A 17594-nucleotide genomic window follows, 5' to 3' on the forward strand; every position below is an offset into this window, starting at 1 on the left:
CAGCACTGGCTTAGGCCTCCCGCAGGCCCTGTGGCCTACCTTCACACCGGCACTCTCCTCGTCAAGCCCCCGGGGGCTGGTGGCCGCAGGGTCGCTCTGCACATCTAGTTTTGACTTCAGATGTAGTATTTCTTCATTTTTACTTATTAGGTCATCTTTCATCTTTTCTAGTTGTTCTTTTAAGTCCAAAACCTTGCATTAAAACCAAAAAGTATTAAAAATCATCTAATTTTCTAGCTGACTTAATAATTAATCAATATAGCTCTGAAAATTTTAGAACTATAAAAAGTATCACATAAAAGTGACAGAATTACAAAGGAGATAGCACACATTGGACACAGATCTTTTGACAATGCCAAATATGGGCACCGCTGCTGCCTGCATCACACTTGCCTGGCTCTCGTGCTGAAGCAGGGCCCTCTGCAGCGCCTCTGACAGGACCTCCGGCCCTTCCCGGGGGCTGCCCCTTGGAGGCATGGGACACCTGCCCTCGGGGGTCCTAGACTGCGGCAGCGGCACCAGTATCACGTCACTCCTCTGCTGTTCCTTTACTGCCTCTTCTTCCTATTTAAGAAAGAGATGGAAATTTATTTTAGGCAGACACAGAATCAGGGACCTCACTCTGCTGCCTCTATAACATAGACCATCCTGTGATACCCTAAAGCAATGGGGGCCCTGCACTCACCTGTGCCCAGGGGCTCCAGACCACAGACACTAAACAGAACCCATCTGAGCTCCTGCTGAGACCCCCCCAACACTGGAGAGAGCCACAGGAGCACCATGATCCCACTGGGAGAGACCTTGGTGATCACTTGACAAGGCACAAAAACAGTCACTAGGCTACCTCCAATTCCAAAACACTAGGAAAAAACTGGCAAGAGGAAGGATATGGCTCACAGCACCTCCAACACATTCTAAGTGGGGGAAACATCACACACAGGTGGGCAAGAAACTAGCACACCAAGTTGTACAGGAGGTCGGACCTGGGGGGAAACCACTTTCTTCACTCCCAGCACCAATGAGCTCAGTGAATGTCTGCTGAGTGAATGAACAAAGGGACAAGCAGCCTGAGGGACCGGCAGGGACATATAGGAAGAGCTGGATCAGGGAAGGATCCCTGTGGGGCAAGGCTGAGCAGGACCACCAGGATGGTCTACGTTACAGAGGTGTCATGGTGCTGAGGTGGCCTTCCCAGGGTGGTGAGACCAAGGCACCCTGTCCTCCCACAGCACTCACAAGAACCAGGCAAGGCTGATGAAAACTGAGTCGCCCTTGAACAAAATTCAGTCTGACTCTCAAGTTAGGCTGTTCTTTGGGCCTCATTTTTTAAGGGACGTTTTAACTTCCAGTGATATGAACTAAAAGTCAGAAGTTCAATTTCCACCAACCAAATGGTCAAAGGAAACAGCGCCACTTCCTGGGCAGTTAGAAGCTCAGGCCGCAATAAAGTGGGCAAGAGGGGAGCAACTAAGTCAGCAATGACTAAGCAATTAAGTGAGCAACTAAGCAAGCAAGAGGGAAGCAACTAAGCAACTAAATGAGCAAGAAGTAAGCAACTAGGCCAGCAAGAAGTGACCAACTAAAGTCAGCAAGATATGAGCAACTAAGCGAGCAACTAAGTCGACAGGAAGTAAGCAAGACGCAAACCACTAAGCAGGCCACTGAGGACTCATGGTGCACTGGCTCCTGGCAGGTGGAGTATTGGGCAGAGTGAAAGTGAGGTGCTGCCCCTTGTACACCCCAGCCATCCATTGCACTCCTAGGATGCAGTTGCTTTACTTGTAGTTGTTTCACCATCTTTTTCTGTTTTTCCAGTTCTTCCTGGAGCTGGGCCACCTGTCTTTTGGTGTTGGCGTTTGTCTCCTCCAGATGTTTAATTTCTTCTTCCTGGATTAACACTTGCCTATCTGCCAACTCTTTCTTTATAACCAACTCATTAAATCCATCTGATTTTTCTCTCAACTTTTCTTGCAATAGTTCAATCTAAAACACAAAAAAGCATGAGAAATAAAACAGACTGTTGAACAGCAACCTCTCTTCCCCAAACAAAGAAAGCACACAACACAAGTGACAGAAGTCTCTCCAGACCTCAGGTGCACAATGAAACCCACACAAGAATGAGACCCAGGTGTTTCAGGAAGGGCACTCTCTCCTAACAAGAAGATCCACAAAAGCAATAATGTAAGACAAGACAAGTCAGTAGATTAAAACTTTCTTTGACAGAAAGGAATAGATTACTATTCGGCAACAAAAAGACCCCTTGAGGTTGCAACCACCTGGGTGGCTCTCCAGAGAACAAGGGGGGAAGCCAGTCCCCAGTGGCAGCATCCAAGACTCCACTACAGAGTGCTCCAGAGACAGGGCGGGTCCGCGCTGCCAGGGGCACAGGGTACTGCAGGGCACGTGGCTCTGTTCCACCGCAGCCCTGTCGGCTTCTGCAGGATGCAACCATGGAACAGGGTTCTCTCTGAGCCTTACTTCTTACCACCACACAGAATCCACCTTCTCCTCAAAATAAGTTTAATTTTAAAAAAGAATAAGGAAATCACCTAGAGCCAGCTCAGACAAGAGGGTGCAGATAGTCACAGACCTGAGCAAAAGCCAAGAAAGCACCACGACACAGGGTGGTGCATGTGGCCCCTGCTGGCCACACAGGTGAGGGAGCCGCAGCCAGCAGGGGGCATCAGCTGTGTAGAAGGGACCAGGGCACAGGCGGCGCTGCCATCCTACCTCCTCATCCAGCTGTGCACACTGACGTCCCTGAGTACACGGAGGGCAAAAATGTAAAGAGAGACAAAGCTTAGAAACACTCTATAGATGGACTCCCCAGAAGGCAGGGCAAACGGCAGCTTACCCACCTGACTGTCACAGGGGCCCAGGGGCCGCAGCCTGGCCACCTGGCGGAGCTGCCCCTCCAGCCTCTGGATTTCCTGCTGGAACTCTTCACGCTCATGCTCACGCTCAGCAGCCTGCTCCTGCAAGGACCACCCCAGGAGACCTGTGGCAGCTGGGCGAGGATGGCTGCCCCGCTGCACACGCCCACCCACCCAGTAATATGGGCTGCTCCTGGGCACAGCCCCTCTCATCCTGGTCCTTGTGTAAAAGGAGCAAGGTGAAGAGGAGCACCCCTCTAGCTGAAATGTGAAGGTGGCCTTTGACACACTTGACACCATTGTAAGGGGCAGATGGAAGCCAGTCAGAAGCCGACAGCCGGGGTCCACAGAGATGGCCCTGGGCTCCCTGCAGGGGAAGGCCAGGTATACAGATACCTCCTGAGATGGCAGGCTCTTCCCTCAGAATCATCATCACGAAATACTGACAGGAGCCAAGAGCCCATGGAGTCGGCCACACAGCCATCTGCCTGCACAGGGGAGCACTGGATGCCAACCTGCAGGGTCCTGTGGCAGAAGCCACTGCTGGGAGGACCTAGCAAGGGGAATATGGCTTACTGCCCAGGCTGCTTACGTCCATGAACTGCCGCTGGCTGCGCAGCTGCTTGTCCAGGGCAGCCAGTTGCTGCTTCAGGGCCATAGCCTCCTCCTCGGCCTGCCGGGCACAGCCGCGGTGCTGCGAGAGCTGCTCCTCCAGCTCCAACTCTAACAGCCGCACCTGGGAGAGCAAGGCTGCGCGGTCCTTCTCTGCCTGCTCCCTGGCCTCCACCTGCTCCCTGGTTAGAGATTCCACTTCCTTCTGCAGTGCTAAAGAAGCCAAAAAAGAGACACGGAGGAGGCCCCTGACGGCACAGGCGCCTCCTGCTGGTGACAACATGTGGCAGGCCTTGACATGGCTGCTCACGGCTGCCCAGGAAGGAGCAGTGGCCAGGGGTAGAGCCACAGCATGAGCCTGTGAATCTCCCAAACCCGTCGCCCATGGAGTTGGGTGGGCCTCGTCCCCTTCCTGAAATCTTTCTCTCCCACAGGGATGCGACACTGCCCAGGCAGCAGCCACGGTGAGAATGAACGTCACCCCAAGGACAGCACAGCCCATCACACTCGGAGCTCTCACCCTAACATACCCATGACTTGGCAAGACACCCTCAAAATAGAGAGAAACCACCTCTGTAAGTAAAACTTACATGTTTTCAATGAAAACTGGTTAAAATGAAAAGCTTTAAAAGCCTGAGAACACATCCTGGTACCTCAGGGAGGGAGGGAGGGCCAACTTCCTGGGAATCCTGTCTGCACTTTCAATTCTCCAAGGTGGAAAACAGCATGAGTTGGAGCCTGGCCCACAGGTGCAACTTGGTGCCTGTCCTGAGGCAGTACCGCTGGAGACCACCTGGATGGGCCACCATAGGTGCCAGCAGTGCCAGGGCTGTGGCTTGTCTTAGAGGAAAGCCATCAAGCAACTGATAAAACAAAAGCCACGGCTTGAACGTCTGCCCTCTTCAAAACTCAGGGTGAGATGTAACTGCAACACGACAGTCTGGGGTGAGGCCTCTAAGAGGGGCAGGCCGCAAGGGTCCCAACCCCACAGGCGGACTCAGTGCCTCCACAGAAGGGCTTTCAGGGGACCTTCTCTTCGCCTTCCACTTTCTGCCTTGACCTGCAAGGCACTGTCACAGGAGAAGGCAATGGCTTCCCAGGCCTGCCAACACCTTTTCCTTGGATTCCCCAGCCTTCAGATCTGTGAGAGACCAGTTTCTATTAGTTACAAATTACACAGCCCCGAGTGCTTAGTGATAGCAACGTAGAACAGACTAGAACACTGGGCACGAAGCCTACACCCACAGATTGAAACCACAGATTGATAAACATCTTGAGGGCCTGGGGTTGTGCTCAGTGGTAGAGCACTTGCCTAGCATGGGTGAGGCACGGGGTTCAATCCTCTGCAGTACATTAAAAATAAATAAACAAACGAACAAACAGACAAATAAATGGCTAAACTCTTAAAAAATAAAACAAACATCTTGAAAAGGGGGCTTGCTTCAAGGCACAGTGGGCATACTTATAATCCCAATCACTCAGAAGGCTAAGGCAGGAGGATGGAAAATTCCAGGCCAGCCTCAGCAACTTAGTGAGATACTGCTAAAAATTTCATAAAAAGGACTGGGGATGTAGCTCAGTGGCCAGAGAGCACCCAGCCCCTGGGGTGCGGGTGGGGGGCAGCTCAATCTCCAATACCTGAAGAAAAACAAAAGGGGACTTGCTGGTGGTGGATCCCGACTTCTTCCCCAAAACTGAAGGAGCAAGCATAATAAGCATTCTTATTGTCATTTCACCAGTTTTGAAAGCTGTCAATCTTTAACGACACACTATCATCACCACCAAGGTAACATTCTCAAAGTCTCATGCTGGTAAGTAAGCAATTACAGTACATGAACCTTAGACATGCTATTGTGACCATGTCATCCACAAGGCCTGGGCCCGGCCAGCCCCAACACGAGCACCTTCAGGGTCAGTGCTGGAGGAAGGGACACAGGCCCAGCCCCTCTGCTGGGGATCTCCCAGGAGGCTGGGAGCAGGACCCACCCACCAAAACCGTACCTGCCCCAGAGCCCAGCACACACATCAGCACAGCGTAGCTTAGTGGCTGCAGCAGCTACGAGGAATGCCTGCACTTGGCAGGAACTTTCAACAGAACGACTGACAGCTGTCGTGAATAAGTGCTGAGGATCACGTGTCATCTGATTTAATAGTCTGCCACAATAGCTCTGAGATACTCTTCCTCTGTAGTAAATAATTCACAAAATTTGATGCAAACATAGGTACAGCACGCAGCGATCATGCTTGTTTTTACAAACCTGGGTTCTCGGGCGCTGCAGTGACCGCAGTGCCTGCAAAGGGAGATGCAGAGCATCACAGAGGTGGGGCAGAAACCCTGCCTGAAGGGCAGGAGAAACAGGCAGGCCAGCAGATCATCCAGGACACCACACTGCCCTCCTGCAGCCCTGGGGGTCGGGGCTGAGTGAGGAGCACAGATCAGTAAGAGACACATTTAAGACAAAAGAACAAAGCTGAAATAGAGTTGAAGTAACATATATAAAGGGGGGAAGTCAGTTTAACTCCAGAAGTTCATAGTAAGAAGTGGAAATGGGCAAAGTATCAGAGGGACAACAAGAGCCAATAAGCAGGAGATGTTGAGCCATGACCAGTGAGGGCCGTGAGCCTCACACTGCGTGGACAGAGGGACTCCCACACAACACGCTGGGCTGAGGGCCCAGAGGGAACTCAAAAGCCAAAGGATAACAGATGTGGGCAGACACCATGGGAGAGGCAAGGAGAATCCCCAGGTCCTCCGGAACTCAAGGAGGAGAAACAGCAAAGCTAAGGGCAAGCCCAGGGAAACAGGACAAGAGAACAAAATGGAATGACAAAGCCAAAAGTTGGTCTGTGCTGGCCTCAAACTTGCAACCCTCCTGCCTTGGCCTCCCAAATCTCTGGGATTATAGGTATGTGCCAATGCACCCAATAAGCTAGTGGTTCTTTAAAAAGAAAAAAAAATTAATGAAAATTCACAGAAAATGGGTTGGATAGTGCACGTAACAAACAAGGGTCTCACACCAGGTGCAGGTTTCAAGGATACCCCCCAGCACGGTCACTCCAACAGGCAATAGAACAGCAGAGGGGCCCCGCCAAGGTGGCCACATGGACAGATGTGGGCATTTGTGAGACAGACCGACCCTGAGCACGTGGGACAGTTGAGAGGAGGCCCACAGGGCGAGCCCCTCATATCCTGGGAAAGCCTTGGCGTCAGCAAGGAGCTGGCTCTGAAGAAGCTGCAATGTTCCACAAACACACCTCTCGAGCTTCTCATGTTCTGACTATTTAATTCTTTAAGGCTAAAATGTCTAAAAGTCACTCCTGTCAAAACAACACTTCCCAAGTCAGGGTTGGGGTGACTGTGAGTAGCTCACCTTTCAGGAGCTTCAACCTGCTGCCCCAGAGACATCCTCACCTCCCAGGGGCACAGCACCAGCCGGGAGCTCACTGCCTCGGGACCTTTAGCATGAGTGGGTGCTCCCACCACGCTGCTACCCTTCCACTGCCAGTGCCTGCTAAGCTGTACTCCTGGACTCCTCAGAAGAGCCCCCACGCTCCAGGTCTCATCTCCAGAAGGGCCACACTTCCTGGAATCTGGGCTCAGCTTCCCAATCCATATCCCTACCTGCTTCTCTTGTTTCCGCCTCAGCAGCCCAAGCTTCCCTCTGGCTCCACAAGATGGAGCGCTCCTCCTGCAGGGCTGCCTTCTCCTGGGCGGCCTGGTCCAGCTGCCGCCCCAGGCTCTCCAGCTCCAGGACCAGCTGCTGCTCCGACTCCTCCTTGCGGCCCAGTGCCTCCTGCAGATCTGCTTTCTCCACTTTGAACCCTTCCAGGAGACCTGAGGAGAGACCAACTGAGGCAACTATGCTCTGGGCAGGGGCACATGCACCAAGGCGCCCACCCAGGACACGGCATGTGAGCTGGGAAGCAGGCAGAGGCCCACCCCGGAAGGAGGAGAGGCCTCCACATACAGCTAGACCTGAGAAGCATGCCTGCCAGCAGCCCTACCCAGCAGAGGGGCAGCTGGGAGAGGAGGGCTGCGGCAGAGCACGGTCCTGCCAGGAGCGAAGACGTGCCACACCTACGTGCAGCGCAGAGTAGGAGAGCTCAGCACCAAGTGCCAAGCCACAGCTCCAAGGCCCTCAGTCTTCAAAAAGCCCTGCCAGCATCATGGGTACCCAAACCACTGCGTTGGGCCCACACGCCCCTGTCTCCTCAAGAAACACCCACTGGTGCTGCAAAGCAGATTTACTTGGGTTATACACATTGCTCTTTAAAATGCTACTCCTAGCCAAACGCAGTGGCACACACCTGTAAACCCGGCTACTGGAAAGGCTGAGGGTTGGGGATATGGCTCAGAGGTATATGGCTCAGAGGTTGGGGATATAGGCTCTGAGTTCAGTCCCCAGTTCTAAAAAAAAAAAAAAAAAAAAACCATCTCCCTAGCGACATCTACAGCAAAGCTGTGCCTACCTCTGAGACAGGGCCACACCCAGGCCAGGGGCCCAGCAGCCACACTCACCCTCAGCCCTGTGCAACTCCAGTGCCAGCTCGGCCCTGGCCGCCCGCTGCTCCCTCAGGCACTCCAATAGCTCCTGGTGCTTCTGCAGGACCTGCGCCGTCTCCTCGTTCTTATGGTTGAATTCCTTCTCAAAGCGAGAATGAATCTGACGAGCTTCCTCCAGCTGCTGAAACACATTTGAGGTTCAGAGCTGCATATCAGAAACCACCGAAGCTCATGTCCACACCAGCAGGAATCTGCTTCCATCCCAGGCCCCCGGCCATCAACAGCGGCAGGGCCAGTGCAGGACAAGGCGTCAGGTGCATCCCTGAGCCTCCTGACACCCAGGGCCATGTCACCAGGGTGGTATCCTGCATGGCTGATGTCTCCCCAGCACGTGTGTCCAGTCTAGGGCTTCTGGGCCATCTGTAGGCTGAGGGGCCCAGCAGATCCCTGAACTCAGGATGCCTAAGGCCAGCTGCCACCTACAGACAGCCCTCAGTCTCCCTATCAGTTAACACAGCTCTAGCTGCTTCTGGGCCTACGGATATCCACTGGCCTCTAAGCAGATCTTTTGGTTCTTCCTTGAAAATGGCCCAGGGGTCGCGACATCTCCTACATCCAGCACCCGCTCTGCTGTAGTCACTTCCTCCCACTTCCTGCAGCCAAACCCCACTCACCCACAAGCACATGGTGTCTAGCAGGAGGCCTCATCTGGCCTAACCCTGCTCCCTGCCTCCTGTCCCCCATTCCTGCATGGGCGACATGTGGCTACTGCGAAGTTCCACTGAGGACCCTCAAGAAAGAGGCCCCCAACTCTCTCTCGGCAACCCCCACGTTCCCACCCTGAAAAAGCATATTCTCTGCTGGGCGGGCTCCTAATGAAGACCACGGCTCACCCTAGAGCAAGTGGGCTCACTTTTTACCCGGTCACAAGTGGGACAGCACAAGGATCTACTTGTCAGAGACTAGCCACATGTGCCCAGCTCCTGGAGGACAGAAGGTGCCCAGGAGAACAAGGTAAAGAAAAGGCCCCCACAGCCATGCCACACATGGACATGCCCAACTGCCCAGCGAACCTAACCCGGATGAAGCCTCTTCTGAAAAGTTTCAGGGGGGCAAAGCCTCTTCCTCTGGTATCTCAGTGCACATTCAGTGTGGGATCACAACAGCAGCACATCAAGTCAAAACAGCAGGTTTCTGATCTCAACCAACCACCTGAGGCTCCACGTGTCCTCACGGCAGGCCTGCCTCCTCCAGACGAGCACACGACTGCACGCTGCTGAGATCAGCACAGGTGACCAACACCAAGGCCAGGCCCGCAAACCCAGGCTCGGGGAGAGTCTGACGCAGCGCCCAGTGGAAAGGGGACAAGGAAAGCGTCCTGGACATCGGATCCACCTTCACAGGTAGCAGCGTCGGGCCATTAGAAATCCCGTGTCAATAGTGCTGGAAGAGCACGTGCTGTCCCCGAGCTACATCACCGCATGCCCTATTCAGCCACTCTCTTACCTGCCAGCCTCAGGTGTGCCTCGGGCCTCACCTGTCTGGAGGAGTCCAGCGCCATCTCCAAGAGGCCGTCCACGGCCATGCCAAGGCTCTGGTAGACTCTTCTGATTGGCTGCTCACATTCCAGGGTACTTTCAGGACTCATGAAAAAGCTCTCACACACATGACTGCTGATCTCAGCCACCGAAGACATCTCTGCACCCTCAGGCAAAGCTCTGTCCAACTCTAGCAGGGCTGCATCTGACCACATCTCCTCCAGGGGCGGAGCTACAAGATGAGCAAACTCAAACACCTATACACACCACCCAGTGAGCAAACCATCCACCACAGCCCCCAGAACCAGCGCGTGCACACAGAGAACGTGGACCCAGCTCCTAAGTGAAACAGCGACCGCCACAGGAAGCAGGCAGCTCTGTCCTGGCCTGTCCCACCTCGCCTCCCTAAGAGGGGGCACTGGCAAGGAATAAGAGCATCCTGGCATAGCAGCTCCTCCCCCAAGGCCCCAGACCCCTAGGTGAGCCACCCAGTGCTGGCACCTGCTGATGGGGCTTGGCCTGCCTCTGCATGGTCCAGGAAGAGCCCCAGGCGCTCATCAATCCGGCTCTTCAGGGCAACAGCGGCCTTCAGCGTCTCTCCAAACACACCCAGCAGCCTCCTCAGGGCATCACGGAGTGCTCCCCTGAGGGCAGAGCACAGTCAAGCAGAGTTGCACCCAGTCTGAGGAGGCCACTAGCCAGCCTGCAGGCCAGCCAGCGTCCAGTGTGCAGGTGCCTTGACACACAGCCTATGCACTCGGAGAGAACATGTGGAAGACTTGCCTGCTGTCAGGGCAGGGAACTGATTCTGGGTGGGAGGAAGTGAGATCATGAGTCTTCATGGGTTTTTGTTTTGTTTTTTGGTACCAGAGATTGAACCCAGGGGTGCTTACCCACTGAGTCACATCTCCAGGCCCTTTTGTTTTTTATTTAGAGATAGGGTCTTACTAAGTTGCTTAGGGCCTTGCTAAATTGCTGAGACTGGCTTTGAATTTGTGATCCTCCTGCCTCAGCTTCCCGAGCCACTGGGATTACAGGCGTGCACCACTGTGCCAGGCTTCATGGTTTTTTGTGATATTAAACATGAAGATATGACAAAGCAAGGCGGCAGGTATGCAGGCATCTGCGTGCTCCCAAGTACTCTTAGTGTGTGAAGGAGGGTGTGGCCAGGGTTTCCGCCCACCAGGCCCCACCTGCACAGCAGCCCAAGGAGCACAGTGGGCTAGGGAGGCAGTCACAATGGCCAGGCACCCCAACAGGAGGTGGGTCGAGGAGCATGCTGACCTTTCGCTCTGAGACAGGTCCACATCGGCCCTGAGCATGGAGACAAGGGTGGCGCCCTCTTGGTTCTCCCTCTCACGCCTCTGCCGTAGCCTCTCAAGCTCAGCCCGGCACTCCTCCACCTCCTGGGTTAAGGACAGGACTTGGCCTTTCAGCTGCAGAGAGAAGTTGCCAGACCTCAGTGAGGCGATTTCGTCAGAACAGCGTCTGCAAGAAAGTCCCATCCTCACTTCCTAGGCTCCGTGTGAAAAAAAACTCTGAAGGTGAATGATGGTGATCAGAGAGGAAAATTAGTGACACTGATTCGTTCCTTCCATTATCCACCAATTACAAAAAAAGAATATATAAGTAACCCCAATCTGCACTGCCACCAGGGGAAGGAAGGGACAGATTTGTCAAATTCACCTCACAAATATAACTCAAAATCCCTGCATCTGGTCATTCACAATAAAAAATTAGTTGCCAAGCAGACAAAAATTCTTCTTATACCTGTTAAAAAAGCAGACAACAAACCTCAAAACCTCAGCAGCTCAGCAGAAGGGGCCAGGAGCGGGGTTGGCACCAGCTCTCTCGGACTCCCTGGGGCTGCCCCAAGCACTGGCCAGAGAACTCAGCCACTTTTCTGTGTCACTTAGAAAAGATGAAGATAAACACACCAGCTGGAGCCCTCAATCCACGGGTCTCCGCCTTGTGCCCACTGCCAGTGACAGAGACTTGCCGGGACTAACCCACTGAGGTGCACACCGGCACCGGCCACACAGGAGAGGAAAGTGCCACAGAGCGCTGCCTTGCCCGGGGCAGAAATGCCAGGCCAGAAGCCATGCACATGCTTTCGCTGTGGACAGCCCAGGTGGCCATCCACCCACAGGGCAGGTACAGAACAGTGTGGGGCCAGCAGCTTCCAGCTCAGGAACAGAGGGGAGGAGCCAAAAGCAAGTGGCCACCAGGAGAGAAGTCATGCACCATGACAGCTCAAAACTGGCACCACATTTCCACCCTGAGGGTGAGCAGCCATGGGGTCACCGAGCCTGGGCAGGGAGGTCAGAGGAGGCCCACAATAACATCAGAAACTGAAAACAGGCCAGCGTTCCTCATTGCAGGGATACACAGTGCAGTGGAGGAGAAACAAAAAATAAAACTTCTAGAAAACCACTGAAGAGACCAAAACAAAGACACAGGCATCTGGGAAAACCAAACAGGGAATTTCTTTCTTTTTTTTTTTTTTAAAAGAGAGTGAGAGAGAGAGAGAGAGAGAGAGAGAAAGAGAGAGAGAGAGAATTTTTAATATTTATTTTTCAGCTTTCGGCGGACACAACATCTTTGTTTGTATGTGGTGCTGAGGATCGAACCCGGGCCGCACGCATGCCTGGCGAGCACGCTACTGCTTGAGCCACATCCCCAGCCCCCAAACAGGGAATTTCAAGTTTCAAGGTGTCAAACAATGACCAAAGACAGAAGATGAGCAATGTATCCAAATGCTATCAGCACAGGGAACTGTGTCCCAGGTGGCTCAAGACAGGGCTATACGCCCAGCCACTGGTGTGTGACAGTGGATGGTAGACGGTGGACAGCTAGCTATAGGCCAGGGAGCTCCTAGGCAAGGTCAGTCCTACCAGTGGCCACACAAAGAGCTAATGTCCACTTGCTGATCCCATCCTGCCCGCAGGTGGGGGTAACAGTCTTCGAGTTCATTGACCAAAAAAAGCAGTGCAGGTGAGCATCTCAACACAGCCACGTTAAAAGACAGAAAATAAAAACAACCCTACTAAAATGCAGACAGGAAATGAGTCCTTTAAAGTCTTCCCGAGAGATTAACTTTCAGATGGATTTTAAGAAAATACTTATTTCAAGCCATTCTAATTTTGCCCAAATCCTTCCAGAAAAAAAAGAGAGGGGTGGAAAATACTTGTCACTCATTTTATGAATCTGTACCATAAAAGAAAAGGGAACTATAGGTCAAGCAGAATAAAAGCTACAGGTGCAAAAGCATAAAAAAAGAATACTAGAAGGGACTGGGATTGTGGCTCAGCGGCTGTGCACTTGTCTGGCATATGTGAGGCACTAGTTCGATTCTCAGCACCACATATAAATAACTAAATAAAGGTCTATCAACACCTAAAAAAATAAATAAAGGGTTTTTTTATTTAAAAAAAAAAAAAAAGAATACTAGAAAATAGAATCCAGTGGGGTCCATGAAAATCATGCTCCAGCTCAGCTCATCACAAAGACTCAGGTTGGTTTCTACACAATGTTAGGACCAATTATTGTAGCTCACACATGCCCAGACTGAATGAAGAAATGCAGTGCCAAATGCACAAGCAAATAAATTTAATACCTACTCACGGTTTAAAAAAAAAATCCATCACAAACCAAGAACAGAAGGAGCCTTCTTTAACCCAGAAAGACACCTGCATAGACACTGCCCCAGAGGACATGAACTCCTCACCCAGCGAAAGGCCAGTGCCACTCCACCCAGCACCACCAGCCTGTGTGCGCAACCGCAGTGCCAGCTCCAGAACCTGCATGCAAACCCAGCACCACGAGCCAGATCTGCAAAAGGAACCCGGGGCTGAGTCAGCAACGACAGGCTGTTCTGAAACCCCTCTTGGCAGCGTGAAGGCCCACTTCCTGTGCATCTCCAAGCCCTGACTGGACACGGCAGTGAGGGGTCAAAACCCCAGGGACTCACCTAACAGGGCAGCGCCAGCCCTCCTCACGCCCTCCACGCAGGGAGAGCTGGCCATGACTGATTGTGAGTTGAGCTTGGAGAATGACTGTGGGAAGCAGGGGAAGGCACCCAAGCAAGGATAGAGGGAAAGGAATGGAACCAAATCCATCAATCAAACCACACTCATAAAACGTCCAAGAAGAGAAAAACACATCAGAAAAAATCCAGACTATATGAAGAACTGCCATAAGTCTGCAAAAAACAGACCAAAAAACAAAAGACACAGGCCAGTATTTCACAGAGATGAAACACAACGGGCATAAACACGTTGACAGGTGCACAATCCTATTAGCACACAAGGGGGCACACATTCAGACCCCCAACACACCACCACACAGCCATGAGCTGGGAGTGGCAAGCAGGCCCCACAGGTGAGGGGCAGGTACGGGCAGCTAGGGGAGACAAGCTGGGAGCCACCTCACAACAGAGCTCATGACCTAACCAAAGGAGGAGCACCAACACCAGACCCACAGTGCACCCCTAGAGGAGCTCCAGGGGCATGCAGGAAAAGCCCAGCTAGAAAGCAGGAGGGCCAAAGCACACAGGGCATCGCGTGGGGCAAGGGGCCGCTAGGGAGAGAAGGGGAAGTGGGCACATGTCACACAGGAACGAGAGGCTACTGGGAGAGAAGGGGCACAGGGCACTGCATGGGTACCAGGGGCCACTGGGAAAGGACAGCGGTGCAGCCTCACGCACGCCATGGTCTGTGCCCGGAAGAGGCGATCACAGACACCCTTGTATGAAGACCACAGCAGGCAGAATGAGACAGGAGTGGCAGGATGCCAGCACAGCAGTTCTGCTAGAGGGAAAGGGCCTGAGCTCAGAGAGGGCCACGGTGGGCAGCAGAGCCCAAGAGCCAGGACACCAGGACATTCACTATGTGTTTTAAATGCTTACAGGATCATTTTGCAATACAAACAATATGTTCAGTGTCTGGTCTGCCTGAGGAGCAACTGCAGACAGGCTTCCTGGCACACCACAGCCTGTGCCGACAGGGAACCACGGCCGCGTGCCCCTGCCTGTGCCACTCACCGCAGGGCTCCTGACCATCTCCAGGTGCTGGCACCGCCCATCCCCTCCCACCCGCAGCGCCCACTGGTTAAGGGCTGACCATGGCGTCAACTTTACAATTTCTTTCTAAATTTAGAATTTAACTTTGGCTATCTGTGTATTTCTGGTACTGGGGTTTTGGACCCAGGGTGTTCCTCCACTGAACTACATCCCAGCCCCTTATAGTTGTGTGTGTGTGTGTGTGTGCTAATTTTGAGACAGGATCTTGGCCTCAAACCTATGATCTTCCTGCCTGCCTCAGCCTCCTAGGTAGCTGGTTAACTGGGCTACTACTTAGAAAAAAAAAAAAAAATGTTTTTTAGTTGTAATTGGACACAATACCTTTGTTTCATTTATTTTATTTTTATGTGGTACTTAGGATCAAACCCAGTGCCTTGTACGTGGTAGGCAAGCGCTCTACCACTGAGCCACAACCCCAGCCCAGCTAATTCTTTTTGTTGTTGTTGTTACAATTATTTTTGTCGCTAACTGGGTCATAAAACTGCATGGATCTTGACTAATAAAACTTCTAACCCCACTTATCCATGAGCTGTATTTTTTTTTTTAACAGAATAAGTAGCTTTTCAGGGATGTATACATGGGTCATAGCAGAAATGCCTGCTCCCAGCTGGGTGTGGTGGTGCCCACCTGTAATCCCAGCAACTCAGGAGGCTAAGGTAGGAGGATCAAGTTCAAAGCCAGCTTCAACAACTTAGCAAGGCCCTAAGCAACTGAGCAAGACCCTGTCTCAAAGTAAAAAGTTTTTTAAAGGGGCTGAGGATGTGGTTAAGCACCCTTGGCTGAATCCCTGGAGAGGGGGAGAGTTTGAGAGAGGGTGGGAGGGAGAGGGAGAGGGGTGGGGAAGGAGGAAGAAACAACGCCAGCTCCTTTAGGAAGAGGTCTCAGACGTACTCTGGAAGGCCTCCGTTCCTCAGAGTCCAGGGGCTCGGATGAAATTACCCGCCACAGCCTCACTGGTACTGCTACCCCTTGCCCCCACCAGTGGCCCTGAACAAGGCCACTGGCTTCCACACAAGAGGGGCCTCTGACCTGGGAAGAGGTCCCTTGGACTGTTGCTGCTGACTGACCACCACCACGATCCCACAGAAACCTTCTGCCAATGTTTGCAGTCAGATGAGCTGCTTCTCAGCAACCACAGGATCTGGAAGTCGGGAAGGTGCTTCCCCAGGCCCCAGAGCCCTGAGGATTCAGAAGCGAGAACACTGGCATCCCCAGGACAGTACCTGGCACGCACGCACTAGCACACTCACCTCCAGTTCCTGTGAGGTCAAGCCTGGCGCCCTGCACTGCAGCAAAGCCAGGGAAGAGGTGGAGTGAGAGGCCAGCAGGGGCTGTGGCCACACAGCGGGGAAACTGCCACACCTTCCAACACAGCAGCAAGAACCCACCTCCTGACTCACAACAGGCAGAGGAACTAACAGGCCTTTCTCCAAAGAAGAGACAAAAGGACACTAAGGACAGGAAAAGACGCTCAGCATCACACCACTAGGGAAAACCACAGCGAGCCACTGCGTCACAGCCATCATCAATGGCTGCCACCAGCAAAGCACAAGATAACCGGGTAAGGGCTGGAGGGACAGAACCCTTGGGCAATGGCTAAACACAGTGCCACGCGGGACCCAGCAACCCCTCCTCTGTCCGCCCAGAAGACCCGCAGGCTGGGTCAGCGTTCTCAGCAGCATCACGCGTGACCACAGGAGACAGGGCAACGGCCTGCCACCCACGCCAAGAAGGAATGAAGCTGCACACAGAGACACCGCTCAGAGGACCCAAGGGGCTGTGTGAGTCGAAGGCTCCAGTCACCCAAGGACCAGCCCTGCAGGAGTCCACGAACGTGAAGTCCACGAGCAACCAGATCCCAGATGGGAAGAAGAGCGGGGGGTGTTAGGCAGTGGGGGGACGTGAGTCCTCGCATGGAGGGCATAATCCAGGTGTGTGAGGTGAAGGGTCATGCGGGGCTGGAGGTGAAGCTGCTCATGCAGAAAGCGCTCCCTGCCACTGAGCGGTACCCCTCCAGTGGCTAAGATGACGGTTCCGTGTGACACATTCCACCCCCACTCCACCACACACCTGCTGAACCTGGCTGTCCTCCTGGGGCTGCAGAGGCTTGCTCCTCCTTTGGCAGAGAGACCGCGCCTGCTCACTCTCCTGTTCACACGCAGCAGGCTCCTGCTCACTCTCCAATGCAGCCTGTGTGAAGGACATTAACACCAACGTCAGTGTGTCGACCACAGACGGCTCTTCCTGGGAAAGGAGCACCCACTTCTCTGCAGCTCACCGGATTCCAGCACATTCAGGGAGCATCTCCTGAGCCCCTCTCCCCACAAGACAGTGACACCACACCTGCCACCCATGCAGGCACAGGCTCACATGAAGTCCTCGAATCACAACCCAGGAGGACAGAGTCCTGTCCTGGGATGCAGCTACAGCCCCCGTGTGCTAGTGGCCGGAATCATCTGAGATGGTCATATCAGGAAATCATCCAGCACCAAGGGGTCATGGTTATGACAATACTAGACAGTTAGACACCAGGGTTCCTTCAGCTTCAAAAGGTATACAACTCCTTTTTCCTAAGTGAAAAATGTTTTTAAAGTTCACTTAGATGAATTAACATAGTAATGAAACAATCTCTTTTTTAAAAAAAAAAAAAAAGAAAAACCATATAAGAAGTGCTTCTAGAAGGCCCGAACACTGTGGAGTCACCTTACTCAGAACTGAGGGGACTCGGAGAGGTCGGCAACGATCCAAAGAGCGTCACTAAGACATGAAGACCAAGCCACCACCAGAGGAATGGGCGCCAGGGTGTCTGAGCTCTCCCAACCGTCCTCTGCATCTCTGAGGACACTTGAGAACCAGTGCCCCAGGGTGCAAGGGGACGGGACAGACTGAAGCATGTGGAGCCTGCAGGGGCCACTGCACCCGCCCAGGGCTGGTCTCCCAGCCCAGGCTCATGCTCCACAGGCCCAGAGCCCTCGGCAGCAACTGCC

At 53.1% G+C, this 17594-nt stretch overlaps 1 protein-coding gene across 7 annotated transcripts in view; it reads right to left on the minus strand.

The window, feature by feature from the left end:
• Pcnt (pericentrin) overlaps nt 1–17594 on the minus strand; it is a 118856-nt gene that overhangs the window by 59405 nt on the left and 41857 nt on the right. For 3 of the 7 annotated variants that reach the window (XM_076867987.2, XM_076867986.2, XM_076867982.2), the window contains exons 15-27: nt 16678–16797; nt 10812–10963; nt 10029–10171; nt 9527–9759; nt 8005–8170; nt 7108–7320; nt 5744–5776; nt 3466–3698; nt 2859–2975; nt 2731–2760; nt 1780–1983; nt 394–564; nt 40–192 (exon numbers count right to left, since the gene is read on the minus strand). In XM_076867987.2, coding sequence (XP_076724102.2) covers nt 40–192; nt 394–564; nt 1780–1983; nt 2731–2760; nt 2859–2975; nt 3466–3698; nt 5744–5776; nt 7108–7320; nt 8005–8170; nt 9527–9759; nt 10029–10171; nt 10812–10963; nt 16678–16797 — 1968 coding nt within the window. The remainder of the gene's footprint in view (nt 1–39; nt 193–393; nt 565–1779; nt 1984–2730; nt 2761–2858; nt 2976–3465; nt 3699–5743; nt 5777–7107; nt 7321–8004; nt 8171–9526; nt 9760–10028; nt 10172–10811; nt 10964–16677; nt 16798–17594) is intronic. The other 4 variants (XM_076867988.2, XM_076867985.2, XM_076867983.2 and 1 more) reach the window with 3 other exon arrangements.

This window comes from Callospermophilus lateralis, chromosome 10 (assembly GCF_048772815.1).
Source record: "Callospermophilus lateralis isolate mCalLat2 chromosome 10, mCalLat2.hap1, whole genome shotgun sequence".
NCBI lineage: Eukaryota > Metazoa > Chordata > Mammalia > Rodentia > Sciuridae > Callospermophilus > Callospermophilus lateralis.